Consider the following 22,300-nt stretch of genomic DNA (forward strand, 5'->3'; position numbering starts at 1 on the left):
GACTGGAATAGATAGTCCAGATAGAATGTTATATAAAGTATTCGCCTCTTCTACAAAGATTTTGGTTACTGAGATTAAATTTGAGCCTGTGGTAAAATGTGAAGATACAAAGCCTCATTCTGGAGTGACATTGCTGACAATTTCATACACATTTCTAGTGCCTTGTCCAGCATATGAAAATCCATGGGGTTTTTTTTGTTCATTTTAATTTCCTGCTCTTGCTCTAACTTCTCCCATCAAATGCCAAAATTCCTTTCTTTTGTATCTTGACTGTCACAGAGGCAGTCTGTCTTTCCAAGACCGCCAGCCATCAATCTGCCACCTGCTATAGGCTATTGGTTTCATGGCTACCTTAGAAGCATAATCAACTAAAAATAACTTTTTTTACTCAGAGTTAATGTTTGGTTTGATGTGACGGTTTCCACCATTACATATACTGAGGAAAAGGATCAGCATCAATAAGGAGCTAGGCATGAAGAAGATACATCTGCAAGTGTGATTGTGGCCAGAGAGAAGCCTAAACTGACCACTAAAAACTGTAGTCCAAGAGTATGATTGCACTAGATGCAGAGATCTGAATTTACAGCTTGCTGCTGTGAAAACATGAGTTGTGTTTTCTCTTTTCTCCTCTGTGTTCCCAATTTTTCAATCCTGAATCCTTTTCTCTGAGTAGCTCCGGTGGCTTGTGAATAATGCTCTTAGCTTAACCCACTAAACCAGGGGACAAATGTCTGAGCAGTTTTCACATGTGTTTGTGAGTTAGTCTTGTAAATATCAGCACTGGTACAAAAGTGAGGTTAGCAGAGAAGCTGCAGGATGGAATTAGTGTAGCAGACACAGAACTCTGTTTAGGTAAATGTTTTAAAGATATGCTGTAAAAAAAGGATTATTGAAACAATGAGTTTCTGTATGTTTGCACTTATGAATCTATTCATCATTCCCCTCTATAAAATCAAATTTTAATTCAGACTTTTGCAGCGACATTATATGCAGTATTGTCTCCTATTTGCACTAGTACAAAAACAGAGAGAGTGGATAATGCAGCAGAGCAAATGGGGAAACACAAGCAAAGGTAAAACACCCATCTTGTTTTGTGATAAGGAAAAGAGAAATTAAAAAATTATATCCTCACAGGAATTTGCATAACCAACCCTAATTTCATCACTGAAATTATATCCAACTTAACTTCCTACTTAGATTAAATTGCAGGTTGTTTGTTTTTTTTTTTCCTCTTAGATTTAAGGCAAGCAATTATTATTTAAATTATCTTCAACCTTTCCTGTGGTGTCAAAAAGACAAATAGCAAACACTTCTGTAACTGTTCTGCTATCACAGTTACTCTGAAAGGGCTATCACTTATTTAGCAAAAATCAAAGACTATGAGAATTCTAGGAATACCTCTGGAGAGAGACCAAGAAGTATAATTGAAGTTGAATATAATATTGGTAACAAGAGTAAACAGACAAGAAATATTACAAAAAAGGGAAATCCATAATGAAAAGTGAAAGGTTTCTGCACAGCAAAGCTGGACAATTCTTCCTTAAAATCTTATAGAAAGCCTTGAATACAGTATGTTTAGTATCAAGAATTGTGCACTTCTACTATATGAATTGCACATTTCAGACTTCTGGTCAGCTGCAGGGAACAGTAAAAGTTGGAGGCTTGCTTTTTATTTTTTTTTCTTGGTTTCTGTGTTGAGCAACTTCCACTTTCTGAAGAGCTATCCCATACCTTGAGGCAGAATGTACATTTAGATGTGCTGGTGACTACTGAAATCCCTGCAGTGCCTGGTTGATGGGTCTTTCCCTAGTCTCAGAGACAAAACATCCACTAAATTTCCTCTCTGAGGATTCCCTTTGAATTTACACCAGCCAGGCACATCTTTGGGGTACTTTTTTGTTATTTCATTTGTTTTTACTCCTATCCTTGGAGTGGGATTCATTTCTTGATATTGTACTGAATTTCTTCTGCCACTTAGGCAGTGAGGCATTTATCCTTATAATAATTATATATTTAAACAGTTTGAGTAACAAGATGTCTTAAATTATAAGACAGTATTTTCTTTTTAAGAAAATAAATTTTCCATGTTAATAGATAAGATATAGAATAATACAAGTGGCATGAGATAAAACTCCTTTGTGACACAACTACTCAGTTTCTTCAGAAGCTGTTTCCCCAAAGAGAAGAATCTGCAAAAGATCTGGAAGTAATTAGAAATTACTGTAGTGTTGGTTAGAGAGGAAAAAAAATAAAAAGAATATGAAAAAAAAGTAATTGGAATCTAAATCTGACGTAAGAAAGAACTACACTGCAAAAATTGATGCAATTTTCTTAAACGGCATGGCTTATTAAAGAAATCTGCCACTCCAACAGCAACACAGCTGTGACATGCTCACCTAGGCTGAGGGAACAAAGACCAGCTAATCAACCACAGATCTTGTCAAACCAAACACATCTTCATCCATTTTATGTTAAAGTAGACTAAATCCAAATAAAAACACCTATTTTAGTAACATTGGAAATTATTATATGTTTATTATCAACTATCTAGAATTTTTTTTCCAAGTACCTGGATGTGTGATTATGGTTTATATAAGAAATACGGAAAAGAAAGCTTTCAAATTAACCCAAATTTTAATCTAGTGCAGTAGGTGTTACTAGGAAAAAAATATAATACAAGTTGCAGTACAAGAAAGATTTCTTTTTCTTTTTCTTTCTTTCCTGAAAACACAGACTAATGCATTTTGTTCTTCCCCAATCCTACATAAGATGTAACATCCATACAGGAGTTCCTTTAAAACTTAAAACGTCTTTTTCACAGGAACTCCAAATTCCTTTGGGGAAAAGTCTTGATTGCATATCCCTCAGAGCCTAAAAGGCTGCCCATATGAACTGAATTATCCATGACATGTACCTTCAGACATTTGTAATGTGATATTTCATGTAAATTTAGACCATACCTTGGATGTGAGCCGCTGGCAATGTTGATTTTATTCAGGAGCTCAGATAAGAAAAAAAATTCTGACATCCTTGCTAATCTGTAGTCGTTAACATGGAATTTCCAACATAAAAAGCATAAAAGCATCTAATTTGCTGTAGCAAATGAAAGGAAAACAAACTTTGCGTTTCCCTTTCCTTTTCAATGTCTAAAGTTACTCTGTTCTGTGCAAACAGAATTGTACTTTTCAAAGGTTTTTATTATCGTCATCTATCTTTTGAGTGACACATTTCAAACTTCCCCACATAATCTGTAAAATGTCATTCAATTCGAATATGTAGGATTTACCAGTGTTAGGAAGAAAAGCCCTGTTTACACTGGGATTATTAAAGACCCACAAACTATGTACTTTATGCAGTCTTTCCAGTTCATGTTGCTTAATTTGTCACACGGAAAAACTCAGGTAGCACTATCTCTTCTTTATATAGAGATGAGTTATCCTCATTTGCTGTGGCCAACATCTACAATCCTAATTCCAAGTCCTGATAACTTTAGGCTGGCTGATAATATTTGGCTGTCTGTCATTTTCTTCCAGACATTTTATGTATTAGTATTTTCACAGCATTTATCTCATGTTTTCTTTTGACAGATAGTTTTAAAATGTAAACAGACAAAAAAATAAAAAATACCCCCAAAACAAAAATCAAACAAACAAACACATCTTCCCCGTAGATGAATAGAAGTACAGACTGGCTCCTTTACACCTATAGGATAAACCACTATACTCTGTGGACATGCTACTATTCAGAAGAATATTCCAGAGGTCAGGAAGGTGAGGGGAGGAGACTGCAATTTGCACCACTATGGCCCCCTGTTGACCAGTTCCTGCAGAAACAATTACCATGACTGCCCTGACAAACACTACAGCACTAGCTCCTGAAGTACTTACTAATAAATGGATGTCTGGAGACAAAATCCTCCTTGTTTAGAAGACAAGGAAACAACCCTGAAGTATCAGATGGGGTATAAAAACTAAAAGCTTGCAATTTCCCCAAGTAATTAGGTAGATGGGAAAGAGTTCTTCCAAGCAAACATGAAAGAAAATAAATAAATGCTTGAAGCTTCAAAATTATTAGCCCCTTCCCATTATTCCAGGTATAAAGTGAATCTTATTTTTAAAATACTTTGAAATAAAATCCAACATGTATAGTAGTCATAAAAATAACAAATTGATTTTTGCTGCATTTGTTACACAGCTCTACTGAGATGTCTAAAGAAAGAGCATCAGAGAAAGAGCTTAAATTTCTCTCTCTTCCTTTCAATCAATATTTGAGGCAAAGTTTCATCTCTAGGGCCCTTAATGGCAGGAATTCCTGGAGCCAGCAAATGAGTAATGTTAAACCTATGATTAGATGATGAGGCCATCAAAGACACTAGACCCTAATGCTACATTCCACTTTATTCCTGAGAACTGCAGTAAAACCAAAGGCTAGAGAAGAAAGGATTTTAAGTTATTCCTTCCCTCGAAAAAATGTTTCAAGAGCTGCTAAAAATAAAAGAAAAAAGTTGTATGACATGAACATTGAGCTCAAAAGCCTTAATGGATCTTCCGGAATTTTCTTGGAGCCCAGGACATCACCATTAGGTAACAAATTTTTCAAGTGCCCTGCTAGAGAAGGTTTGAAGTCGAAATCCCACTGAGGATTCCTGCCAGGGATGTATTTTTCTTTTACTTTTCCCTAACTGCTATCCCTCTAAAAGAGGAAGAAAAAAAAGGAAGACAAAAAAAAAAAAAAAGGAAAACAAGATTTAATGATTTCCTTATGACACAAGCTTGAAGAAATGCAACCTACAGACAGGCAAGGTAAGTTGGAACACTCTCCCCCAAAACCAGTTGTAAATGTTTATTATTTCAATTGTCCCAAGACACGCCTTTGTTTACAGTATATTTTTGGTGTATGCTGTCAGTGCGCAGTAGTGAATGCTCAAGAAAAGCTACAAAGGAATGATTTCCTTTGACAATTATATAATACATTAACCTGGGCATTCTATACAAAAACTTGTTTTGAGTTAAACTAGTTCTGTGGGGAACCTGGTCAATGAAATGTTGTTATAAGTTTTTAGAGAAGTATAAAAAATTGTAAAGTTATTTGGATTGGTTGGGAAATCATATCTTTCTTACATTCTACAAAGTGAATGAAGTTCTAAAATGTTGACTGATAACTTCTTACTGGCAGTTTAAAGTAAAAGGGTATATACACAATACTAACCAATAACACTATAACACTTCTATTAAAATAAATAATATAAAAATTAAGATATAAATAATCCAAACAGTATGAGAAACTAGTTTAGCTTTCAATATTTCAATATTTTTTAAAAGCATTTCAAAACATTAATTAATTTGGATTTGAGAAACCCATTACTGCTGTGTTAAAACCCCAATAATTAACCACAGAATTTTTATATAGAAAAGTTCTGCATCTGCAGTTCTTGAGGACTACCTAATCCACGTTCCTCTGCTTTTTATATACTGCCAGCTATGTAAAATATTCAGTGTTATGTCATGTATTTCAAAATGCATAATAAATAAATACAAATATACACTGTATACCCTGTGAATATAAAAAACTATAGAATGTATATATATAAAAAAAAAAGCTACAATTTATATATTACCAGAAGAAACTAATTTGTATTTTTTTTGTAATGAAATGGAAGAATGAAACAAACTGCCAGATACAATTCTTTGACTGCCAGTGATTACACAAGGAAATTAATACAATCAAAACCAGAGAATGTCTTACCTGTGAACAAAGCAGCATAACCAGTTCAACCACTGAAGTACTTGACTTCATACAAACAAGACCTGCAATAAACAGTCAAGAATTAGTTTAAAAAATGGTGGTATTTTGATATAATAGCTCCATGGTTCCAGAAATCCATAAAATATGTAAAATGTATATTTTTTTTTATAATTCAAACAGACTAAAACAAGTTTCAAGCACAATTAACTGAGAAATTCAGCTTCACAAATATTTAAATGTTCATAAGAATCACCTGGAATAATCTAGACCAGTTCAGGACAGAATGTCTTCTAACTCTTTTTGGCATTTAGGTTAGTTATTAAAACAAACAAACAAACAAATATAATCCAAAGCAATTTAATGTATGATAAACAAAAGTTAACAGCTTTTGAATATTTAATCATGTAAATTCGTAAGAATAAAATTATCAGTTAATAACAAGCAAATTATAAAGCCTCTGCTTAGACATTATTTTAATTTTCATCTGGTAATTGATTATCCTATAATTGAAAGCTTGAGTATTAATGAAATAGGCATTCATGTGAAATCCTACTTTCATTAGAATCAAACCCCATAATTTTTAGGGCATGTTTCTTAAAAAAAAACCCTTGAATTATATAGTCTAACTGTTACTCATTGTTTTCTGCTTAATTTAAATAATATAAACCTAATAATATTGTCACTATTGCAAATGCTTGCAGCTTTGGAAATGTAAATTTACTCTCTGAGAGAAAGATGCCATATCTGAGTATTTAAAGATGCATTGTAAGGACACTTGCAGGAAATTTCATTTCTACTGTTAACTTTACTTGTGCTAGCTTCTGTTATCTAAAACAATAGACATTGATATGATGCTTAAGGGCGTGGAAACGCTTTGGCTGCGTTATAAAACTGATAAATTTACAAATAAGCTTACAAGTAAGGACTAAATAGGTGGCCAGAAAGCAAACTGATGTGCTTTAAGAAGGTTTCTACAAACAGTGATTAGAGACAAAAGTACTCCTACACGATAGCATGTATATTTATTTAGAGTAGTGGATAAATAGCCTTTTGTGCCCATTTTGCTAACAACTCCATCCTTATTGTACAGTAACACAGAACAAGCTGTAAGAAGCCACTAGGCTTCCATTCTATCAGATATAGGGGCAGACAGTTAATGAAATAAGAGGCAGATGTGTAAAGCTCATTTAGGGAGACAATTGCTGTAATTGATCAGCTATTCTGATGCTCAAGTGCTAGAGGATCAGAAAGATTAATGAGATACTTATCACCTGCAGGCTACCTCCACTGTTTGGAAGCTGACAAAGAAAATCCAAACATAAGACCGAACCCTACAGTTAAGCCAATGCAGGTAGGACAGACACATCAAATATTTCATCATAGAATGTTGTCTGGTTTGTTATGAATTCACCCCTTATTCTGTAAAACTAAAGAAAAACAAACAAAAAAAAACCACAGAAACAAACAATCAAAACAAAACCAAACAACCCACAAAACACAAAACTAAAAAAAAACTAACAAATGCCCAAAAAACCCCTTTCTGTCACGCACTCACTTATCATCCTTCAAAATCAGATCTCAGGTGTACTAAAACATGACTAAGGGAAAGTAATGCTCTTCGAAACCTCATGCCACAGTCTTCTAAATCTGTACATATTCTTTCTTCTGATTTTACATCAAAAGAACAAATGTATACAGAATGAGCACCATACACACTTATGCAAAAGAAACCAACTAAATTACATAAAAGTGATTACATATCAGCAGTAATGTCTTTGTATCTTCATAATGTTTTCAAAAAGAAAACTTGATATAAAATATATGCTTTGAAGAGAAACACACAGTGAATATTTTCTGGCTTAATTAATTTAATTAGAAGTTCTTAACTTTCAAAGGCAAGGATTCTTATGCTACCTGTTCATCTTCAAACAAAATGAAAAAATTTTGGAGTGTGGACCGAAACAAACACACCTAAAATGGCACAAAGCTAGGATAAATAACCATGATTAGCTTCAGATAACAATGATTTTCTAGTCCTAATAACACAAAGCTGCAGATATGACAAAGCATGACTGTTTAAAGGAGTCATAATTGCTTAGATCAAGATTATCTATTTACAAGAAGAATTTTTATACACTCTGCCTAACTTTTTAATAACTCAATAATGGCATGTGTCTAAGTGGTCTCTGACCTCAAACTGATGTCTTTTCACTACTCCTCTGTACATTACTTGATAATTTTTATATATCACATCTAATCAACTGCTTGGATGTAGCATGCCAGCACTGGAAAGGGGAATCAAACTGATTTTGATGAAATTCAGAGAAAGAAAGAGAAGGATACAGAACTGACATCTGGTTAGCACATCAGCAGGCCCATTAGTTATAACCAGCTCTTTAATTGCCTGCTGATGAAACAACCCATTGGTAACAGCCATTAACACCTCTCATAACCACCAGTATTAAAAGAGGCTGGTTTCCATGTCCAAAAGGAACAAATAATTATCTTAGAGACTGTAGCACTTTTCTCATAAGAAAATACAGAGTGAGATAGGAAGGCCTCATTAAAGAAGGTCATGGTGTTAATGATGTTTGTCTCAGTCTACTGAAGAAATTAAGCGTGCAGCTCTCTACTGGTAAATAAGCAGAATTGGGAGTGTCCCAGAAAGAAAATGGGGTATCCTGTGCCCCCTGATGGTCAGTAAGAAGGAAATAGAAACAGAAATACTTTCTGTTCACCTCTAAATATTCATATTATACATTCCTTGAAGTAAAACAGAATACAGAAATGTGAAACATTCATAGCAGGGTCACCATTTCGCTTTATAAATTTCTTACTTATCAGCCCCCTAATCCTACTTAAGGAACTCTCTTGACTCGAACCACAAGGGAAAGTGTGTGCCCTCCTTTATATGCCCCATTTCCTCCATCCTAGCTGCCAAGCGCTCTATTGTGCTTCGCATTTTTGCTTCATTTTTGCTCAATCAGGAGATTGAGCAGTTAAGATTTCAAGTAAATAACGATTTTTTTCCTATTATGAAAAACACAATTAATCTTCAAAATCTACTGTCAGAGTTGTTGTGCAGTCAATAGTAGAGAATGATAAAAACAGATCAGGCCTAATGGAGGACAGATCCATTTCTGCCTATTAGGAAAAACTGTCAGAATGCAGTCTCTGTGTTATGAAGACCCCACATCATCAAAAGCTGCAGGATCAAGTTTAGGAAGAACCACAATCCCTGTCCTATTAAAGTTTTCCTTCATAGACCAGAAAAAAAGAGATAATTTTATTACTCTTTCAGTTTCTAAATTTGCACCCTCCTCTCTTCTAGGAGTCAAAACTTTGTGAATTGGCTAATTTCTTCTGGCATCGCACAGGAATCAAAAATATTTCCCTCACTGCACAGTCTATATCCTGACAGACAAAAATTAAAAGAGAGGTAGAAAAGTTCTCCCATTTTTCAGACAGTACAGAAGGCATAAACTGCTTGAGGTCTCTTCATAAAATTAAAAATAGAATTTGAAGTATTAATCAGAATAAGTATCAATTTTCCAATTGATTTTCTAAGTTCCAAATGTGCTATCAACTGTATTTTTATTTCCTCTTTACCATTTTGCAGGGTTCAACAGGGTTTTTAGTGTGTTCAAAATTTTATTAGTTTTAACATAATGAGGAAAAGAAAGATAACAAGCTTGGAAAAATAATGGCTTCTCTGATTGAAGAGAGCATACAAATCTATTTTCAGTTCTCTTCCCCCTCCTTAACTCTAATGAGAAAAACTATTTGCCACTCAAACTAAAACTGTTGCCTGCATTCTTCAGCTGCAGATAAGTTCTTCCTATACCATCTGTATCAAATGCCATTAAGTAAGCTAATGTAATTACTAAAATACAAGTGGATATTTCCTGCATACAGCAAGGTTAAAAAGGTCACTGTCAAACTGAATGGAGTATGCACTTTTTACATTTGCTATTCTTAGTACTTTTCTTCATGGTCTATTCTCAGTCCATTAAATATAGCCATCAAAATTCAGCAATTTGATGGCAACAATGACTACATATATGGATGCAAAAACTGGGAGCATCAAGTGCATGACCTTGGTTAATCTGGAATAAATGATGTATGCCTGGCAATTATCTTGAAATGCTCTGGTTTACTTGACTTCTTTTCCAGTGTTCTTCTGCTGGCCCAAAGATATGCTAATTATTTCTTTTCACTATGACTTATTAATGTCTGAAAAAGATTAATTTCAACTATACTGTTTTAGTCATGCTTGTGGTATTAATGAAGTCATGGGTTCAAAACTTCCAAGTCACCATGCTGACCTAGTCAGTGTGAATTTCCATTTTGAAGAAATATAATGTAGGCTGATAAAATCAATTTAAAAAAAAATCCTTATGAAATAAGATCATGGTTTTGAACTTCTTTTTATTATTATTAATACAATGTGTGTATGAGTCTAACCGAATACCACCACAATTTCATCTGGTATTTATCAAGGTTTGCCTACATTTTCTTTCAATGATTTTACTTTGTGTCAACTTAAAACCTTATTGGAACTGGAATCAATTGTAATACTAGCAACAACAAAACCTAAATGTTTTTATAGCTCATGTTCAACTTAGAAAAAAAAGATGCAATTAACAAAACTTTAGAGCCTGCAGAAATCTTTCACTCAGTCATAGCTTCTGCTTATCTGAAAAATCTCAGATATGGCTAGGTAAAATGCTTGAGAAAGTTTAATCCATTTAACTCAGTTCACAGAGAAAAATTGGTCTTTATTACTTCTCTGCATCATATCATCAAAACTATAGGAGCTTTGTTTAGTACAAGATGCTTAGGAAAAATACACACATGCTACTATATCAATTATTTTAGTAACATGTGAGAAGTTTGTAAATTGTACCTAGGAATGAGCAAAAAGACCTAAAACTAGACAAAAAAGAAAATCAGAAAACACTAATTCTTCTTTGTAACTTTTTCTTTTTTTTTGTAAGGTAAGCTTTTTTTCTATTTCCTTGTGATATAGTCTTCCATGTACCTTAAACAAAACTGTATTGTTTCAAATTGTTTGAAATTGTTAATAATAATTATGGGTAATTCATACTATGATATCTCTTCCCATAATCCTCAGCGATTTCTGTGCCATGAGACAGAGTAGGAATTTTCTACTGGTAATTATCATTCATAAATTGGGTTTTCATTTTTGATAAGACTATTCCCTTATACTTTGGTCAGCATTTGTTAGGATTGGCACAACAAACTTCCAAGGACACTTTTCACTGGGCACAGAAACTAAAGCATGTTTTGGCTGTGAAACTACTAGGAAAAAAATTGATGGTGGTATTTTGGTTGGAAATGTGAGTTTTCCTTAAAATTTATTTGCTCTTTCTAACCCTCTTTCTTCTGCCAGCAAAATCTGGCACATTATTTCTTGAAATATATTTCTAAATCCAATTTATTATCCAAGAAACAACCTTAGGACTCTTTATTTGACCAAAAAAGGTTATTTGGATAATTTAAATCTCCATTATTCCCTCTCTTCCATAGGATGTCACACAGAGAAAATTAGATTCAAATTAATGTTTTTCATGAATTATCAAGTTGCTGGGGAGTTCCTTACAGATCTGGAGAGAGTATGGAGAGAAAATAGATGATTGGTGAAAAATTTGAAAGTAAATGCTAAGTATGCAAAACTTAAACTGAAACAACAGATGTTCTTATTCCAAACCAAGCAATTATTGGAGGGGCTGGGGGGAAAGGGAGAAAGATATGTATTAAACAGAATGCAAAGTTTTGCAAGATTATACTCAAAATTGGTTTCAGAACCATACATATGTCACATATTTTGTAGGCATTTAAATTACACTAATGGTCTTCATTTATGAAAAGCAAAGGCTGGGAAATATTCAGACTTTGTAGAAAGTCTGCAGATGGGAGTAACAGCCATGTTGCAAAATAATTATAACTTTGCTTTTACTAGATGAAAGAAAACACTATTCCAAAGAAAATAACTCACTAAAATATCAAAGTCAGGATTATGGATTTAACAATCCCTTCAGCAGCCTTGACTGACATTATCACCAACTCTAGGGACCATGAAGGATGGCTGTATTAGTACCCCAGACCATTCTTTGTTTGGGCAAATCTCCTTTACAGAACAGAAGACTGACACAGAAAAATACAGTTTGACTCAATTTTTTAGTTGATAAAAATAGTTAAAATTCTTAAACTTTTTTTTTTTTTTTTTTTTAATGGTCAAAGACACTGCTCAATACAAGCAATATTCTTTATATCTGATACCTGGAAATCTAGGAAAGGTGTCATTCAGGGTATCAAATGGAATGCCTTTTAAATTATATTGTAAATCTTTAGAACAGACATCTTAGGATAAACACCTCAAATAAACAGTGGTAGGTCAACAAAACCCCCCAGATTTTCATCTGTCCAAACCCAACTCAAAAGGGTCAGCCCTTTTAGTCAGATTTGTAAACTAAAACAGACCTCAATATTGGGACAATACTTAACAGAGTAAGAAAGGTATGCAATAGTTTCTTGAATTACGTTATTAAAGTGAGAAAACCTAAACTTCTTCACCACTGCAGTTACTAAAAAGGAACCTAAATATGAAGTGGAAAGCATCCAGATGGAATCACAGAATGACAAAAACCCTTGAGAGCATACCCACAGAGAGGGGATTTATTACAACGCATACATGATTTATTTTTTAAAATTACAGATTTTCGTACAGTAATCCAATGAGCTGGAATGATATTGACAAAGCTGATGCTAGTGCCACTCTACTCCGAAGAGTCCAGCCTCATGCTAACCTGTGGATTTTCCTTTTGAGTCATGGGGTGCACAAATTCTCATTCATCAAATGAAAAGGAAACCACTTAATCTATAAAATAAAATCCACTACCACTGTTCAGTTAATATGCCACAGAAGAATTCCAAAACTGATTCAGTTTTTCATTTAATGTCTGTGGTAATTTTTCATTTGGCCAGTGCTCCATTGGGGTGTACTCAATATATGCATTTGTGTTCCACTGTCATTCTCTTAAAACAGTATGTTTTCAGCCAGAACTCTTTCCAAATATCTTCCAAATCTTTCCAATTATTGTGACATAGTGAAATAATTTGCTTATCCAACTTCTATAACAGAACAGATCTATCTTAATTTATCTTAATTTACATCAGTCTATCAAGTATTGATTGAGAAATTGTTCTAATCAACATTAACAACACAAAACCAATAACACAAAAATATTTGTAAATAAAAAAATTCAACAAAAATATTAATTATAAGAAAACAATTCCCTGTTAAATTTAAGTGCAACAGTTTTTTAATGGTATGATACATATTTACTAGAATTTATTTGTGAATTAAATGTATTTTCTCATCTTCTAAAGTCCTCTTCTAGACTACATGTAAAAACACCCAAGTCAATGATCACACTGCACTGCTCAAACTTTAGTTTGACCAAACTAAAATATCTCTAATCTTGAAAAGGTCTGTAAAATGGAATTATTTCTTTTATGTCAAAATGTGCTTAATTTTCATGTTGACTTGAGTAAGTTATAAACATTTTTTTTTTTCAAGAGAAGCCTGGAAAATGCCTACAATTACAGGTTCTAGAAAATCCCAAACCATTATATCTAGAAAGAATCTAGATAGAAATCTAGATAGAAAGCATTCCACTTTTTTCCTCCAAAACCAAACAGTCCACTGTGAGAATTAATGTATTATGCAGAAAGTCTTCTGATTTCCCTCTTTATACTAAGATATTATTCAAATAAGTGGTTCAGAATTGTCAGTAAATTTCTACCATAGCTGCCAGGAAAATTTTTTTTCAATGGAAGGAGTAAGAAAAACATTCACTGATAAAGAAATTTAAATATTAATTTAAAATGGGACAATTTAAAATATTTTAGAAGTTCTGCCATGTGGTCTTTTTCCTGAAAAAGTTGCCAGTTTTGTGATTAAATTTGTAAAAAAAATTACTAAATGAAAACAAGTGATACCAAAGAAATTGCCACATATTTAATACATGGAAAAAAGAGATTTTTCTTATTTAAATGAAGAAACATCTACCTCTCCTTCCTCTTTTTTTTCCTCAGTCTTTCACCTCTTCTCAAATCTGAATTAGAGGAAGTACATTTTGAAATTAGTTAATTATTTTCAAAGAACTATACAAGGAGAAATTAATTTCACTCACTAACGTAAGTAAATGTTTATACTTTATACTTTCACTACAACAATGGTGCTTCCTGCTCATCTCAAGAACCTTTTCCAAGTCTTTCTAAGGTTGTTAAAAGGGACATCCAGGAAAAGATATATCATAGGTATGACCCCAAATAACAGCCTCTCGAGTATCAGAATTTCCCTGAAAAGGCATTACTCCATGTTATATTTTCCTTAGGTATGAAGTTTTATTTTTACTCCTGAAGTTTATCAACTTTTTCTTAGCTTCAGTCTATAACTTACTCCTATTTGATGCCCTATTTTATGAGCTTATTAATTTTTTTTCTCTCCTCTTATGGTAAACATAGGAATTACTTTTTTTTTTCTTCTTTCTCTTATTTCCTTCTAGTTCTTTGTTACATTCTTTCCTATTATTAGGGGAGAATTACCATCATGGCATGACAAAACTGAAATATGTGCCTGGTGAATGACAAAAAAGAATGGTGAGAAAAGGTTAAGCTGCATTGCAATAAGACCACTTACTGATCCTCCTTACTTCCTTATATTTCTTCTCTTCAGCAACATTGGGGCCACACTGAGTGAACCAGCACAGCTACAAATAAGGAGAATAACAAAACCTCAGAGTTCATGCAGCTTCCTAAATTTCTAAGGCCAAGATAACCCTTATTTTAAGTAGATGTGATCTCCTGAGTTTTGCTACACATATACTTTTGTATAAATAAAAATGTTTCCTGAGAATTTGATAACAAGAAAAGGAAAATAAAAATCTCCAAGCTGAACTTTGCTGACCTTAGTTGGCAGCCATCAGATCTCACTTCTGTAAGGAAGCCCTACTGACAAATGGTAATCATTCTGAAACAGTGCCTCTCAAAACACAAAAAACCTTCCACAGTCATAGATCTCTTGAAATAACTTGTATTTCTTGTGTTTCAGTTTTCTTTATTTACTTGACAGTAACACTGTTATGGGCTCTCCCTAGACCTGCTTTGACATCACTTTGCCATCTTAATTTGACATATCACAACTGTCTCTGTTGTCTGACAAGTTCTTTCAGCATGAGGCTTTCTCATTGCAAGAAAATCTCCACAGACAAGAAGTATAAAAAGAATGAATTATAAAATTCTACACACCATCAAACAAAAATATGACATAAGAGAATAGATATTTAGCAGATCTGAGGACCCTTTTTTGAAGGAGGTAAAATTTAACATAAAGTTGCACTGAACACAGTAAAGCTATACTAACTTAGTTGCAAAAATAATCCCAGGTATGTAGGGAGTTTGTTAATATCTAGGCAAATCAAGATAGATGGTTCACTCATGTTTATACTAAAATTAACATTTTTTCCCATCAAGAAAGGCTCTATAAACTGGTATATTTTTAAAATTCAAATGCAGCAGTTTCTCAAATTAATTGAGTCTATACCTTTTGTGCAAGATTCTTTTTTTAAGCCTTGAAGGCATGGAAACAAGCAAATCCATACTCAGCAGGATGAACTGAAGAAGTGCCTTTAAATCATCATGATCAGTAAGAAAATTTGGTAAATTTGGCCACTAATTAAAATGTTTCAGCTTGGGTCATAAGAACAGATAATAAATAGACAGAAAATTAAGGAATATATACAGAAAAACTGTGACCAGCCTTAAATGAGATCAATTTTGTAAAGAACCTGGTCATAGAACTCAGACTACACGGAAAAGGATTATTTTACTATGTCTCACGAGAAATACATCTTTCAGGGAAATATCTGATACAGAGATGTTATTTGCACTCTATAGATTACCAGAGTTAGGTAGTTCTCTGGAAAACACTGCCGGTGTAATAAAGTAGATTGATTCCATTTTTAAGCCTTCAGAGGACAAGGGCTGGGGCAAATACCAGCCTAACTGTTTCAAGTCCAAAATCAGGCAGAGTCCCCTGCTGAGTTCTGAATGATGAATTAAGTGGAATAAGAACCAGAGAACCTCTGCCTGTGGAGAGCTTCAGTCACAGCATGAACATCCTGTAGATACTGAATACCATTTTGGCATACCACCTCGTTTTTCTTTGGATCTGGACAGTAGAGGAGAAAATAATAAGGGGGGAAAAGGTGGCTTTAAAAAAAATAAAAAAAATAAAATTGTACAACTTAGTCCAGGGTTACCATTCAGCACTGCTGTATACCTGATATGATGAGTCCACCTACAGGCTGTATTACAGCAGTGCCTGCACATGTTAAGAACTTTCTCCAGAATATTTCAAAAATTATTGCCTTGAAATAACTTTAAATAGTTCTCTTGCTACAGGTTTGGCTTTTTTTTTTTTTTTTTTATTATTGGTAGAAGGCTAGTAGGAAAACTCACTGGAAAAACATTTTCCAGTAAAGCTGAAAGTTAAAGCAAGAAGACAGAAACTGGATTACAAACAAGATGGACTATCAAGGAGAGTAACACGGAGATGGACATCAGGGAGGGCATTTTTCTAGAATTCTAAGGCAAAAAGACCTGTTCTTTCTAGGCCCTTTGGCTTGCAACTGGAATACAGGCCAGTAGCTTGAAAAAGAAATTTATGAGAAAGTGGCTAATACTGCTGAAGAAAATGGGACTCAGGGATCACAAACTAAATCATTTTCTTACTCTTCAAAGGCTCCAGTATTTTGTTCATTTACTTATGTGCTTTAAAAGACCGGTGATTAGTACTCTTTGGTTCTTAATAATAAAAGTGTTATAATAGCACTTTCAACAATAATTTAGTAACTTCAAACATCTAGTGGCTTCTATATTTTCATTAATAACTTTCAGAGCTTCTTTCCAGCAAACCTGACTACTTTACACAATTACTAGCTTTTAGTTTCCTGAAGGCATGCATTTTTTATCAATTTTTTTCATCTGCACTCTCCTAACTAAACTTTACAATTAGTCTCACAATTTCAGTCTTTTTTTTCCTCCATTGTCAAAGCAACAAAAGAACCCCAATTTCTGTCTAATGAGAACTCTTTACATTTTGGATTGTAAAGACACCTTGATTATTAATCAATGCAATAATGATAATATAATCAATGACATAAAATCTGAATGCCAAAAATAATTTCTACCCTTAAGTTATACTGGGACCACACAAGTCAGAGACAGAGGAGAGGGCATGAGCAGTTAACCTCTGTTCCATAGTCTAATACATCTTAGTAAGTGTCCAACTCATTAGACAGGGATAGAGTGGCTCATATGTGTAATTAATTATTGGCAGGTTTACTTTCAAAAAGGTGCCAGATGCTATGCATTTCCTAGTTGCTATCTGGATCTCTGATCTATAATGTTTCCTGCCATGTTAAACATCTGTTCAGAACATACTTCTGCACATAGGAACTTCAGTAAATCAAGAGTTAAATCAAAATTGAATTAATGTGTATCCTCTTTCTGGTGTTTGTAATGATATCCTTTTAAAGATGTCATAAAGGTATATTATGTGAAAGAAAAATGTTCTGTAAATTGCATTTGGGTCATTATAGTTTGAAGATTTCAATGTGGATAAATAATAGAGACTTCTTTTGTGGCACCTGCTCTTCAGTTCTCTGAATTGGCATCTGTCTTGTCACTAGTAGCCTACTCTAAAAAAACTTTGGAAGTATCAAAGGTTTGAACTTTGACTGGAGCAGGTGTAAATAAATAGGCAGATTTGAATGTGCATTTAGCCCTTCAGCATTTCTTTGTTCCTATCATACAGTCTTCTGGAAAACTGGTGTTGTTTTCTGTCTGCATGTGTGCCTGACTGACTGATGTTTTTACTAAAATCCATGAGCAGTCCCAAAGCGTGTGCAGAGGCATGAGCACACTGTGGAGCCTTTCAGTCAGATACTATGAGCTAATCATACCAACCACAGACAGAGAATTTCTTGAAACAAATTTCTGACATGCCTATAAATAGCATGTCAATTTGAAATTCATGAACTTTCTCTTTTTCCTGCTTATGAATGGATTACAATGTGTGCAGGCAGGTTTTCAGCCAGCAGCAGTATTTTAAATTATATCTATTGGGGAATTTCATGTCTTGTTTCAAAATAACCTACAGTTTTCTTCATGGCAAAAACCTAATCTTGCTAATTGCTTGCAGAAATTCTTAAAGTAAAAAAGGAAAACAAATTTATCGAAGAAAAGCACTATCTATAAATCATTATTAAAAATGGGTTAATTTCAGACAGTAGTGCAATTTTTCTGGGAACTTTTTGCACGTCTTCATGGTGAAGATAAAAAGGAATCTATGAATAGAAATCCTACTATCACAAATTCAAGAAAACTTTCTTACAGAGGACTGTAAGGAAATTAACTGGATTTAAGTGCACTGTGCAGCATCACCTGTTCCTAGACAGAGAAAAAGGTACACTTAGACACTTACGGCACACGGAAAGGAAGGAGCGGCATATGGCACAGCAAAGAAGTACATTATGAACTTAGCCTTGGAAAATCAATTCAGAGTTCTTGACCCAGTACAAACCAAATAATCCATAAGATTCCTCATCCTTACTGAACAGAGTGATCACATCCAGTGAGACACCTATTGCAAATGACACTGGCCTGACCTCTCGGCAGAGAGTTTTAACAATCACCTTGATTTCTAACAGGGATGCCCTGATGTCTAATAAAGCTGAGTTCCTACTGCTCCCACAGTGCTGCTTTATCAATTGCTTTCCTGCTCCTTATGCTGCAATACCCACAGTATTGTACCAACACAGTACTTTACACATTACATGTGTACATATGAATACAAATTAATGAGGTGCGATTATTTTGAGTTACAATTCAGTTTTCCGTTCCATTATTAAACAATGATGGCATACCTCAAATAATAGTGCAGTGAAAATATTGAAGATGAGTCAGAAATACACCCTAACCCAAGATAAGGTATATTTTTTCTAAACAGATATTTATATTTGGGAACACTGTGTAAAAATAACAATTTTTAAGCAACCTCTGTTAAGCTGGCTGAAACCAGCCAACACATTGAAAAGTTATCAAGGGACTAAAAGGCTGATCCTCCTCGCTCAGTAGAATCACCTAAGTTTCATGTTCTCAAAAAAATCAGATTAAAGTACATATACAGCTATGCAGTCATATAATTGCAAGAGCTCTCTGAAATCTGAGACCAAACTATAGCTGGCATGAGCATTACATGAGGCTTCCCTGAAAAGACAAATTAATTATGCAGAGAAAATGTCTCATACAAAAATGAGCTTCAAGATAATGATTAAAGAACTTCTTATATAAAAAAATGGAAATAATTTTTTATATACACACACGATCACACATATAAAAATCAGAAGACTTATTTCATAAAGTGACAAAAGCACCGACCATCTTTGATACCTCAAGGGAAAATGGTATATTCTTGACTGCATCTAGAGTTAAGATGCATTCAGCTGCAGAAGAAGGAAAAACTGGTTTTTACTGATTTCTGCAGGTGGCTAGCTGACATTGAGGTACACCTGTCTATCACCAGCTGAACAAATGCAATCCTGACAATGTTAAAGTAAATTAAGGTTAATGCAGACTATCATTCTTTCCACGATGTGGCACAGAGAAAATGGTGATTCACATGCTCAGAAGTCAACAAGAAGCTCCAAAAGCATCCAGCAAATACATTACATTTTTCCTCTTGAGAAGCTGGATTGAAGACTATTTAGAAAGAATTTTTAAAATAGTCATAATGACTATGACTAGCATCAATCACAATAAATGAGGGTAAGCCCTACTAAAGTTTTCCAATCATATTTACCCTCATTAGGCATTTTGTTGATGGAAATGCTAAGGCATCCTGTAGTATTTAACTTCTTTTTGATACACTGAACATATCAAGCTCCTTATATTGTACTTCATACATCTGCAGTGTATGTATCATTCTTTAAGTGCTGACTACAGAACAAGATAGTGGGAGTTTAACCAAATTTGTGCACACAAATGAAACCACCTCCTCATCTATTCTTCCAAGGCACTGGACATTGCCTCAGCAATGAGCTAAGGGAGCCCAGCATCCCAATTATTTTGCCAATTCCTCCATTCTCTGTTTAGTTTTGTATCTCATCTCCTAGAATCCTTAGGATGGATCTAAGTCTCTGTTTTTCCCTCCTAGAAGTTGGACTCAGCTTCTGGCTGTGTTGAAATATGGCCTTTTCTTGAGTTTTGGTTAGTCCAGAAAATGATTCAACATATCTCTCCAATGCAATGCCTTTGTTTCTCGTATCTTCACCTAAGCACTTAGTTTTGCCAGGAACAATTCAACACTATAAAAAAGACTGCCACTAAAAATAGTAAAATGGGATGAAAAACTGGATTATAGAAATTTTAGCACCATGAATAGCTTAAGGCTTTATTTACATGCTGTTAATTTAATACAAATTTCAAAATCATAAAATTATTTATTTATTCCTTTTTCCTCTTACTTGATAATATTAATTTATTTATTTAGTTCAAAATATTGACTACATGCTGTGCTACAGACTGGTAGGGCAATTACCATATTTTTAGTTAGTTGGAAGAAAGCGTGCCTGGACACACAAACTAAAATGTTTTGGATGTGCCAGAATGAGATAAAACAATGAGAGAATAATATGTACAGGGGGAAAAAGTTCTGCAAGAACATTAATTTTCCTACTTTACAGCATCTGTGCTCCTGAACACAGTAATACAAAGGTTCTGAAAAGTTTCTAAGAGAAACACAAAGGTCATGTTAAGCTCCAAAAAAAGTAAATTTTCCCCAGAAAGTATAAGGGATCTCTGGATTACCATAGTATCTAAAGGAAAATAGTTGTCCTGCTTTTCCTAATATAAAATTCAGTATTCTTCAAGAAAATCAGAAATGAATTCTGCCAGAATTGGTGGATGCCACAGTAATGTCACACTTGAGGTCTTGGGGAGCTTTTAGAGTAGTGTCATTTAGCACCCAAGTTCTATCTGTGGTTTCCAAAGGAATGTTTTAGGCAATTTTTCAATTGTTTCAAGAAGCCTTCTGTCAAACACGATACAAAGCTAGTCCATCACCACCTCTACTGGATATTTTCATAGGGCCATGTGGTGAGTTAATGAGGAGGAACAGATCCTGCTCCTATCAGTGCAAAAACATTCTCTCCGTCATCTGACTTTAATTGTGCCTGTATCGGACACATATCAAATGTACAGAAAGGAATTCATCAAAGATCCCTCGGAGAAGGGCTACCTGGCTGACCTTCTACCCAGCTCTTGATACAGCAAAGTAAAAGCATCAGTGAAGTTTCTTTGGTACCTCACTCAAGAGAAGGGAAAGCATTCTATGTGACTGTGTTTCAATCATGGACATACTCTTACAGTTCCAGACACTCCAAGAATAGCTGTAGTGCAAATACTTCTACCCATCTGTGCTTGACAAAAAGAGGATATAGCTTTTCTTTCAGCTACAGATCGGATTACATATGCCTGTAACATTTTCACCTAAAAGCTAGAATGTTGTCATGCACTTTACATGGAGGAAATTTGCAGACCATATGGAAACTAGTTAGCGAAAACATATCTGTGCAAGTGTTAAATGGAACTCCACCATGAGCTCTGCTAAGCTCAAATATGTGACCTACACATATTGCGTGTTTGTTTCCAATTAGATTCTGTCCGGGCAATTTTAACCTTTGCAACTTCTGTTCTCTGAGGCATTGGAAGAGCCTCAGTTGACAAACCACAGCAGTGTTGGGCTGGTTCTGGTATACTCTGTTTGAAGCTATTTGCATTCAAATGCAAAAAGGCTCCTTTTAACCCATCACTGACAATATTTTCTACAAATAAAATTCTGATTCTCAGTTCTGAGAAGTTGATGAAACATTTGAAATTCAGTTGAGTATAAGATACCTTTGAAGAAAGAATTGGTTTTAGAAAAAGGAGCAAGTAACTATATCAGTAATTAGTAATTTAGTAATTTTAGTAAAGAGATAAAGAATTTTACCATTAAGTATATTCTGCAATGTCAGATTACTACCTGATAGGGTTCCTCTGTCACCAGTCACATTTGGGAATTTACCAGAACAAGAAAAATTAACAATTTCTAGTATTAGTGGCCTAAGTTTTTGCTCTTGACTGACAAGATCATTGCAGCCTGTTCATTTCAGCTTCAATCAGAAGTTAAGAAGGCACTAAGACAGTAAGTATAATTTACTCAAACAATAGGTCAGCCAGTCTTCCATGGGACAGAATGATGATGTAAAAGGATATGACTTCAAGATTTTTCAACAAAGGTTTGAGGCAGCTGAACAAAAAGGTGAAATCATAACTAAGTTGTATATACATTTCCAAAAATATATTGACAGCACCTATCATAAACCATCAGATATTCTAAAAAAATCTGCATGATTAACCTGTT

The 22,300-nt window shown here is 34.1% G+C and overlaps 1 protein-coding gene across 7 annotated transcripts in view; it reads right to left on the minus strand.

Moving 5' to 3' along the window:
- NBEA (neurobeachin) overlaps window positions 1-22,300 on the minus strand; it is a 460,815-nt gene that overhangs the window by 242,042 nt on the left and 196,473 nt on the right. For all 7 annotated transcript variants that reach the window (XM_088067905.1, XM_088067892.1, XM_088067894.1 and 4 more), the window contains one exon: window positions 5,746-5,807. In XM_088067905.1, coding sequence (XP_087924031.1) covers window positions 5,746-5,807 — 62 coding nt within the window. The remainder of the gene's footprint in view (window positions 1-5,745; window positions 5,808-22,300) is intronic.

Source organism: Pseudopodoces humilis, chromosome 2 (assembly GCF_049639895.1).
Source record: "Pseudopodoces humilis isolate 2021_Gansu_Grassland_sample_001 chromosome 2, ASM4963989v1, whole genome shotgun sequence".
In the NCBI taxonomy this organism is placed as follows: Eukaryota; Metazoa; Chordata; class Aves; order Passeriformes; family Paridae; genus Pseudopodoces; species Pseudopodoces humilis.